General features: G+C 36.8%; 1 protein-coding gene across 2 annotated transcripts in view; it reads left to right on the plus strand.

Moving 5' to 3' along the window:
* Smpdl3a (sphingomyelin phosphodiesterase acid like 3A) overlaps nt 1-10355 on the plus strand; it is a 22052-nt gene that overhangs the window by 7464 nt on the left and 4233 nt on the right. For both annotated transcript variants that reach the window (XM_029542696.1, XM_021205031.1), the window contains exons 2-6: nt 886-1099; nt 2407-2551; nt 5322-5418; nt 7080-7249; nt 7595-7775. In XM_029542696.1, the coding sequence (XP_029398556.1) occupies nt 886-1099; nt 2407-2551; nt 5322-5418; nt 7080-7249; nt 7595-7775 (807 nt within the window). The remainder of the gene's footprint in view (nt 1-885; nt 1100-2406; nt 2552-5321; nt 5419-7079; nt 7250-7594; nt 7776-10355) is intronic.

Here is a 10355-nt window from a genome sequence, read left to right on the forward strand (position 1 = left end):
TATTGGATATTAGTCCTCTATCAGATTTAGGATTGGTAAAACTCCTTTCCCAATCTGTTGGTGGCTTTTTTGTCTTGTTGACAGTGTCTTTTGCCTTACAGAAGCTTAAATAAAAACTTCTTAATACTGCACCTATCATAAAACATTGACTCATTGTGAAAGATACAATTTGTTCTAATAATTCCTTCAATGCAGTAATATTTCTTAATATGATTTCCAAGTAGAATTGCTGCCAAATAAATTTGGGTTTTCCTGAGATCAATAGGAAGACTCTCTTTGAAGAACTGCTTCCCACAATATTAACAATGAATACACGTGTATGATTCATAGCACTGATTAATTAGCTTTTGGGAATATCTCAGAGACACTATGTCTCTCACAGGGACATTGAGGATTTATGCTTTTTCTCTTTTAGTACTTGAGAGGAAGTATATACAAATTAACTAAGATGAACATTTCCTGATTCTGCCCTCTACTTATTTGTTCAGTCTTAGCAAAGTAGATAATATTTCTAAGCCATTGTTTTTCTACAAGAGTAAAGCAAATAATTTGCAAAATCTCCAATTCTGCAAGAAGACATGCTATTGAGACACAATATAGAAGGACCTCATTTGCCTCTCAGACAGGTGGCCCCAAACCTCTCACAGTGCAGCCTAGTCTTTACTATATATAGTCTCGGTGGAGTAGTCATACTAACTCTGGGCTTGTTGTTTTCACACATATAAGTTGTATACTCTTCTGCTATTTGAAGTAACTTCATCTCAAAGGAGAGAGTTGTGCTTAACTTCATGGTGTAAGGAACACTGAAATTGTGCCAGGAGACAGACAGGCTACTTGGTCTTACTCTAAACACAAACTTAGCAGTATTTCCTTTCTAACCAACAGGGCAGTTTTGGCACGTGACTGACTTACATCTAGACCCTACTTACCACATTACAGATGACCGTACCAAGGTGTGTGCTTCATCTAAAGGTGCAAATGCCTCCAATCCTGGTCCTTTCGGAGATGTCCTCTGTGACTCTCCGTATCAACTTATTTTGTCAGCCTTTGATTTTATTAAGAATTCAGGACAGGAAGCATCTTTCATGATATGGACAGGGTAAGTACACACATAAATTCTTAACTATGTAGTATTGACCGACAGTGTGACAGTCTTCATGAGTGCACTGATTTTCTTTATGAATTATATGTGTTAAGACATGCTTGGTCTTCTTCACCAGTGGATGCCCCCCCTACACATGAGTATCTAGGCACTACAAATTGGACTCAGTGAGATAAAAAGGAAAAAGAAGGGACATGAAATTGGGGTGACAGGGAGGTGGGTGTGAATCTAGGAGGAGTTAGTGGGGAGAATGAGAAGTGAGTATAATCAAAGTAACATATGCATATGTGAAGCTGTGAGAATTAATAAAATGTTGCATAACACTACTAAGTCACATTAGTCAGCACTATTAGTGATAAAAAACAGTTTAAGAAATCCTGTGAGGATTTTTTTTATAGTATAGACTTTATAAATATGTTTGTGATAACTAAGAGATGATTCCATAAATAACACACTTGCATCAGTATCTTGTAATCTTAATTGATATTAAGCCAATAATTTTTGATTAAATCAGTAAGAACAAAACATAATGATGGATGTTAACCTATGATGACCATTTTGAACCTTCATTTTATAGATAAATAACTAGGTTCACCCATCAGAATACTGTAGTAAGGACTATATTTCTAGTTCCTGAAATAAAGACTATTGATTATCCTTAGAAGGTGTTTGCCTTGTGTATAGAGTACTGTTTTAATTCATTTCTATTTTGAAATCTATTAATCTTTATATCTCTATATTAGTTTATATATAATTATATTACATTATATATTATATATAATTTATATCTAACTAATATTATTAGTACTAATTAATCTTTATACTAATCTTTAGATCTCTAGATCATTATTTACATATTACATTTAAGAAAATGAATTATCAAGATTCTAAACAACTTGCCCATGGATGTACAGTTACTTGTTTGTAAAACTGATATTGGAATCTATTAGATTGCTGATCCTGTGGAGTAGGCAGTGAAATAGGCTGGAATTTCTTGTAGTACTCCCTGGCCAACCCCATTTTTATAGAATTGTTGTAGAGAAGAGGTTTATCTCATTCCACCCCACCCTCTTCTGCGGTTGTGCTTTGCTATGTAGTTCAAGCTGATCTTGAAGTTCTAGGCTCAAACCATCCCTTCCTTCAGTCTACTGAACAACTAAGACTGTGAGTACACTATCGCCATCGGCTACTCTTTGACTCTAATTTTAACTTGTTATTTTAAAGTGGACATCTATAGCAATAGCTACAGAAAGTTATGCATACATCTAGGGATTTTGTTCTTCATGTTTCTGTCTCTTTTTCAGGGATAGCCCACCTCATGTTCCAGTACCTGAACTCTCCACAGCCACTGTGATAAAGGTGATCACTAACATGACAATGACTGTCCAGAACCTGTTTCCAAACCTCCAGGTTTTCCCTGCACTGGGCAATCATGACTACTGGCCACAGGTAAAACTAACCTCAGCTTCCAGAAGTGCTGAGATGATTTCCCTCTTAATAGTGTCAAAGTTATGACAGTGGTAGCATATAAGCAAGCATCCCTGTGATAACCGTCACAGAAGGTTTTTAGGTGATTTAAGAAGATTTTAAAACAAAATTCATAAAATTTTAAGCCAGTAAAGCATTTTAGAAGCAAATCACATAATTTGTGAATTATTAATTCCTTTTTATCTGCTATAAGCTTCTTCAATTTCTTATTTATTTTTTCAGATCCATGATAAGCTTAGCAAGGTAAGGTGAATATTGACATTTTCCAGAACCTGTTAGACATACGGAAATCATCACCTTCTGATTGAAGATAGATTGTTATTAAGGACACAACTAGAAAGGGTGTGAAAACAACCAAAGGGCAGGTCCATGTTCCAAGCTAGTTTATCTGATTCAGATGTGAGTCAATGCAAAAATTAGTTCCAGAATATTCGATGCTGATATGACCAGTCACTCACAGAAGCCATTTGTGATGGTACCTGTGTGTTCTCAGTCACGGTACAAGGTTCTGTTACAGCTGAGTAAAAATCAGTTTCTACAGAAATTTGTTCATGAGAATATATAGTTCTATCCTCGCCCGTCCAGAGATCTTGCTTGATCTTGGGTAATTCACATATGTCTTGTGTGTAGACATTTATAAACAAGAGTGGCAGTATTTGCCTTGCAAAGTTCTTGTGCAAATTAGTGATAATATGTGACGAGTGTACTTCTTGGCACCTCACAACCCTCATAATGTGGTTATTACCTCATTCCCCAGATGAATTCTTTCTGGACTTCCTTGAGGCTTCATTTTATTTTATCTTCATCTTTCAATTCAAACCTTAAAGCAAGTCAAAGATATAAATACTCATTTCTATAAAGTGTCCTATCTGTAGGTAAATTTGGTGTCATAAATACAAATTACATTTTTTTTTCTGTTTCTAGCTTATGGGTTTAAATGTACTGAAGGAGGTTGATTCCAGGATCTCCCACATGCTAAACTCTGCTCTCCCATAAATTAAGCATGTTCTGTCCTGTGGAACTTGATTTCCAGTCCCTACCTTGTGTCTGTGTATGTTTTCCTATTACTTTTCTTTCTGCCTCTGCCTTCAGAACGCTGCGATTAAAGACTTACATTACCATGCTCTTCTGATATTTTCTTAATGCACAAGCATGTTTTTGACTGTTTCATACATGATGAGTCCTGTATTTATATCATTTCCATCCTTTCTACCAGACCTAACTACTCTTGTGTCCCCTTACACACTTTTACCTCACAATTTTAGATATATCAAAGATCACATGAAGTTTCAGAGCAGATTCTTCTAAAGACTGCTATCTAGGCCGTAATTTTAGAGAGCACTAGTGTAAAATTAGAGTACAATTTCTCCATTAAAAGCCTTTAAACCTGCACCATTACTCTTTTCACATGCACAGAGATGCACAACCACCTCAGCTAGTCATCAGAAGCATGTAATGTATCCAAAAATCCTTTCCCAATACTGTTCAAGCAATGTGGACCAGGATTTCTAGTTCCTTCTACATGGGTAAGACAGGTGCTTCCCACCACATGGGTTATGTCCCTTATCTCAGTGATAGTCAAGTCCCAGCCAAAGGATTGAAAGACTGACTGATGCAAAGCCAACTGGATGTTAAAGTGGTAGTGGGTAGATATGGGGGTTAGGGGACTCCATAATTAACAACTTTTCGGATGGCTTACCTCACTAATCTGGTGCTCAAAGTCTCTATATTTAGTGTTGGAAAATTTGGAGTGCTTGTTAATATAAAAATGATACTTTATGATAAAACGGTAAGGAGCTACTTTAGGACAAATTTTATGTATTATATATATATATTTTAAAAGATTCTCTCTCTCTCTCTCTCTCTCTCTCTCTCTCTCTCTCTCTCTCTGTGTGTGTGTGTGTGTGTGCACATACATTAATATGGATGTCCAAATAGGTCCAGGACATCAGATCCTTTGGGACTGGAGTTACAGTCAGTTTTAAACCACTCAACATGGCTGCCGGAAATCAGTGTCAGTCCTCTGAAGTACATATTCTTAATTGCTGAGCCACCTTTTTCAGTTCCTATATTTTTATATATTTTATTATTTAAAATTCACAATATATGGTTGCCACTCAGCCTGCCATGGAGAAAGCAGTGTAAGTCAAAAGCAAGCAGGTGTACATCTGAATCTTGAAGGAATTGTGCAGCTTTATAATAGAATACTAAATGAATTTATGAAATATCGAGTTGCTGAATTTTCTCCGGTCTTACTGCATGCTACCCCCAGTCTTGCCTGCTCAGGCTCAAACTTGCCTTCATTGTCTTAGGAATGCAATTCTTTATCTCATCATCCACCTAAACGCTGCTCAGACCCTAAGCATGAGCTTCTGTCTGCACGCAGCACACACCTCTACACTGATGGGTTCTTGTTTGACCATTCATTTTGCTTTAAGGTCAACTTGAAATTGTTGCTCAATTCTTACTTCAAATGCTGCCTTCGTTCCTTTCGTGGCATGTTCTTGTTTTGTCGTCCCATGGCCTCTATGGTAGCATTTGACAACATGTCCTAAAGTTAGCCTATCGTTTCTTGTCTGCCTTTTCCCAAGCTAGGCTATGAAGTGATTAAATTCTAAACTTACCCTCGTGCCTGCAGAGGACTAACATAGACAGCACTCAAGTAACGTTTGCCTTAATGGATCCAAATATCTTTAGAATTTCAATTGAGGATTATCTTCTTTGTGACCAGGACCAGCTACCAATAGTCACCAGTAAGGTCTACAGTGCTGTGGCTGACCTCTGGAAACCCTGGCTGGATGAAGAAGCTCTTAGCACTTTAAAGAAAGGTTAGTGAAACACTTTTGCTTCCCTTTTCATTATTTGTTTAGGCTAAACTCTTCTACATTCATTTGACTCTTCCAGTTTTAGATAGTTTCTGTACCCATTTTATATGAATGAAAGTAAATCATAATGTGGCCTTAGGACATGCATGAACCTGTTTATCCTATAAAGGCACTCTTTGCCTTCCTGTTCCATTCTCAACCAAGATGTTCCACATGAAGAAAAGGCTGAATTTTGAATATGAATATAAATAAAAATATGTGATTTTAATTGGAAAATAGGTTGAGAAGAAAGTATAGATACTTTTAACCCCAAAAGCACAATGTTAAGAAGGAAGAGCTGGTAATGTGAGAATAACAAAGGTTTTCATGTGTGCCTTTGGATGTTTTGAAGAGTAACATGAAGAGAACATAGCAAGTCCTTCCCTGGGTGGAGTCTCCCTTTCCGTTCCCATGGGCAGCCCCTGAGGAGATGACTCGGGAAGCTGCAGAGTGAAGCTGCATGGAGAGCAGAGGAGTTTAAGATGCTGGGATGTGGAATATCAAATGCAAGCAGAGCAAGCCAGGGGGAGGCCATGTGACATGCAATCAGAAAGGCCATAGGGCTGCTCAATTGGAGCTGATATCCCACTGCCAAGTACAGTAGGTGTCAGACAAAGAGTTAGGATTTAGTATTTATCCTGCTGAGTGTCCATCTTGCTTTTGTCTGAGCATTCCTTGTTACTTGCCCATTCTCATCTTTTGTAATAGTAATACATACTTAGTAAGCATTCATCACTGTGATAAAATACCTGAGATAAATAACTTAAGGGAGGAAGATTCATTCATTCAAAGAGTTTCTGCTTGCAAAGGTCTATTGGTTCATGGTCTTCTAGCCACAATGCTTCAGGCCCCTGTTAAAGCCAAGACATCATAGCAGAAGTGCAGAAAATGATTACTAATACTATGTTTATAATAGTTAATGCTGGAGATTAATACGGTGGCAGTTATTCTTTAACTAGTTCCCCAAATAATCACAGAGACCTTTTAATATTTCAAAGTTAGGCCATGGCTAGGCACTCTCAACTAGCTCATCTTAAGTTACCCTGACCCCCTATCCCTATGTGACATGGCTAGCTATACCTCCCAGGCCCGGACTCATGTAGTCACCTCTGATGACCCCTGGAGAAATAATTCTTCCTCTTCTTTCCACAGTTCCTTTCTTCTTCCCAGGAAGTCCCGCCTGTCTCTCTCTATTGACCAATCACAGGCCTTTGCCTTTCATAGGCCAATTAACATGTGGAGCAAAGTTTGCACAACAATAGCTTGTGTCTGTGAGGATCTACTTGCCTTGGAGCAACCAGGTCTTGGGATACGGTAGTATTTGAATACATAGCAGCACCAGACCAACCCACTACACAGTTGTAGTTTTGTTTAATATAAATTATTATTTTTAAATATTCAGCTCCATTGTCCACGGCCCAAATATTCATACTGGATGCAACTCTTGTTACTTCATAATCTTACATATTGGTCCTGACATGTGGTCAGGTTAATGTTAGTTTAAATTCTTACCCAAGCAATGAGAACACCAGGCTACACTGTTAACATTAAGAATTCACTTTCCCGAGTGTCTGCATATATGCATATTCGTGTTCCTAATGTGTGTTTTACATTTGTTTTTACAGGTGGTTTTTACTCACAGAAAGTTGCAAGTAATCCAGACTTGAGGATCATTAGCCTAAACACAAACTTGTACTATGGCCCAAATATCATGACCCTGAACAAGACAGACCCAGCAAATCAGTTTGAATGGCTGGAAAATACACTCAACAGCTCTCTATGGAATAAGGAGAAGGTAGATCCTATAGAATAGAATTTGCAGTGGACTAAATTTGTTTACTTAGCTTGGGGGTAGAATCAGGACTTAACAAAAGTTGTAAAAATTAAAAAATTTTAAAACATTGACTAAATTCAATATTGTTCTGCCATCTAAGGGTACAATATAAATAACCCATATGTCAAGATAGTGACCTTAATAGCTGCATAGGCAAAACTTTATTTTCTCAGAAAAAGGAAAGGGGGTATGTTTGCTTTCTAAATTTTAGTTAATGTATATTCACTTATGAGTATCCAGCTGTAATTTAGTAATGATAAACATGCAAGCAAGTTGTCCTGTGTCTCCGCATATCTCCTTTTTCAGGTATACATCATAGCACATGTTCCAGTGGGCTATCTCCCTTATGCAACTGACACCCCAGCGATAAGGCAGTACTATAATGAGAAACTGCTTGATATTTTCAGAAGATACAGCTCCGTCATCGTGGGACAGTTCTATGGCCACACCCACAGAGACAGCCTTATGGTCCTTTCAGATAAAAACGGTAAGGAATGTGGCCTGTATGTAGATCTCAGTCCCCATCTCTGGAGCGTAGCTGTGACTGGCCAGTGTACTTACTGATCAAAACATTTAAAGTTTTATTTAAAAGTCAAATCTGTTATCTTTTCTAATTTATCTCAAATGATCACATGCTGAGTGCCCAAATCATAATACTGCATGTGTGGCTGCATTTCTTCAACATAAGCTCCAGTCAGTTGGGCAGGTCTGGCTTACACACAGAACCCCTGATCCCCTCAGGTCACTCCAAGTTTCTGTCAGACATTTGAGTGTGGAGGAAAAATGTTTACTATTTACCTGCTAGATTCAAGTTTCCCGTTATATGACTTCTTTTTTTTCTCAGAATTTCAAGTACGGATCACAATTCACTCAATGCCTTAAACATGCACTCAACTCATTTGCAATTGCTCTTGTTACTCACACTGAAAGGAAGGAAAACTAGAGGAAGTGATAGCAAGGAAAGAAAAGGGGTTTGATTTTGTATAAGAAAGAGGGAAACAAGTGTGCGCTCCTCAATATTTTGACAATATATTTTTTTAATTTTTTATTAGATATTTTCTTTATTTACATTTCAAATGCTATCCTGAAAGTTCCCTATACCCTCCCCCCACCCTGCTCCCCTACCCACCCACTCCCACTTCTTGGCCCTGGCATTCCCCTGTGCTGGGTCATATAAAGTTTGCAAGACCAAGGGGTCTCTTTTCCCAATGATGGCTGATTAGGTCATCTTCTGCTACATATGCAGCTAGAGACACGAGCTCAGGGGGTACTGGTTAGTTCATATTGTTGTTCTACCTACAGGGTTGCAGCCCCCTTCAGCTCCTTGGGTACTTTCTCTAGCTCCTCTATTGGGGGCCCTGTGTTCCATCCAATAGCTGGCTGTGAGCATCCACTTCTGTGTTTGCCAGGCACTGGCATAGCCTCACAAGAGGCCATTATATCAGGGTCCCTTCAGCAGAATCTTGCTGGCATGTGCAATAGTATCTGGGTTTGGTGGCTGATGATGGGATGGATCCCTGGATGGGGTAGTCTCTGGATAGTCCATCCTTTCATCTTAGCTCTAAATTTTTGACAATATTTTTGAAATACACCAGTGATGGGTTTAAGGCCTATGCCATGCCCAACCCAAAAATTGCATTCTTAAAGGAGACAGATGTTAGATATATATATTTTTTATTTTTACTTTTTGTTTTGAAACAGAATCTTACTGTGTAGCTCTGACTGTTCTGGAACTCACCATTATAACTTTATATTATAGCTATATAATATAAATATATAGTTATTACATTATTTATTTTAGCATACATAAATTTTCTTTTTACATTATATTATATATAAGTATATATAATATTAGAGTAATATATAATATAAACCACGTTTTATATTACATACTATTATAAAGTAAATACTACATATTTATAAATAATATAATTTTAATATTATTTATTAAAATAAAAACACTATTATACTTATTACAATATAAATATATATCTATATATTACTAAATATAAATATATTTATATGTTTACATATTATATCAGTATAAGCTATATAGTATACTTATGTGTTATATAAATATATATTTATAGATATAATATATAGATATAATATATAAGCATATTATAACTATAATAACGACACTATTGTGTAGACCAGGCTGGCCTCAAATTCACATGTACTTGCCTCTATTCTCCATATGCTCAAATTGAACGCTTGTGCCAGTTAAATTATTACATAATGATTGAAAGATTGCTTTAAGTAAGGTTGAAAAACAAGTCACATTTGTTTTTTGCTTTTGTGTGTGTTTGTATGTAAGTTATAGTAGACTTGCTTTTTTGTGAACAAGTTTTAAATATATATAAAAGTTGAGACTATGGTCAACAAATCTGGGTTCTTTCATCACCTGCATTAAACAGTCACCACCATCTTACTGTTCTCATTTTCTTCTATCTAGACATTCTTTTTCAAGATCTTCCTGTTTCTCTTTATTATCATCTGTCCACCCTATCATTTCATTTTCACCACTACTGTCTATTTGTCTATCAGTCAGTCATCTGTCTGTCTTTTGTGAATGATGTGTTTCAATGATCTATCTCTCTTTCATTTATTGGTTATGTATCTACCATCTATCATCAAGTATCTAATCTATCTATAACCTATCCGTCATCTATTTGCTATCTACTTATCTGACATGTTAAAAAGTGACTTTCAAATAGTATCTTGGGTATTCTAAGTTTCTGGGCTAATATCCACTTATCAGTGAGTACATATCAAGTGACTTATTTCTTTTGTGATTGGGTTACCTCACTAAGGATGATATCCTCCAAATATATCCATTTGCCCAAGAATTTCATGAATTCATTTTTTTAATAGCTGAGTAGTACTCCATTGTGTAAATGTACCACATTTTCTGTATCCATTCCTCTGTTGAGGGACATCTGGGTTCTTTCCAGTTTCTGGCTATTATAAATAAGGCTGCTATGAGCATAGTGGAGCATGTGTCCTTATTACCAGTTAGAAGATCTTCTGGGTATATGCCCAGGAGAGGTATTGCTTGATCTTCCAG

This window comes from Mus pahari, chromosome 9 (genome assembly GCF_900095145.1).
Source record: "Mus pahari chromosome 9, PAHARI_EIJ_v1.1, whole genome shotgun sequence".
NCBI lineage: Eukaryota > Metazoa > Chordata > Mammalia > Rodentia > Muridae > Mus > Mus pahari.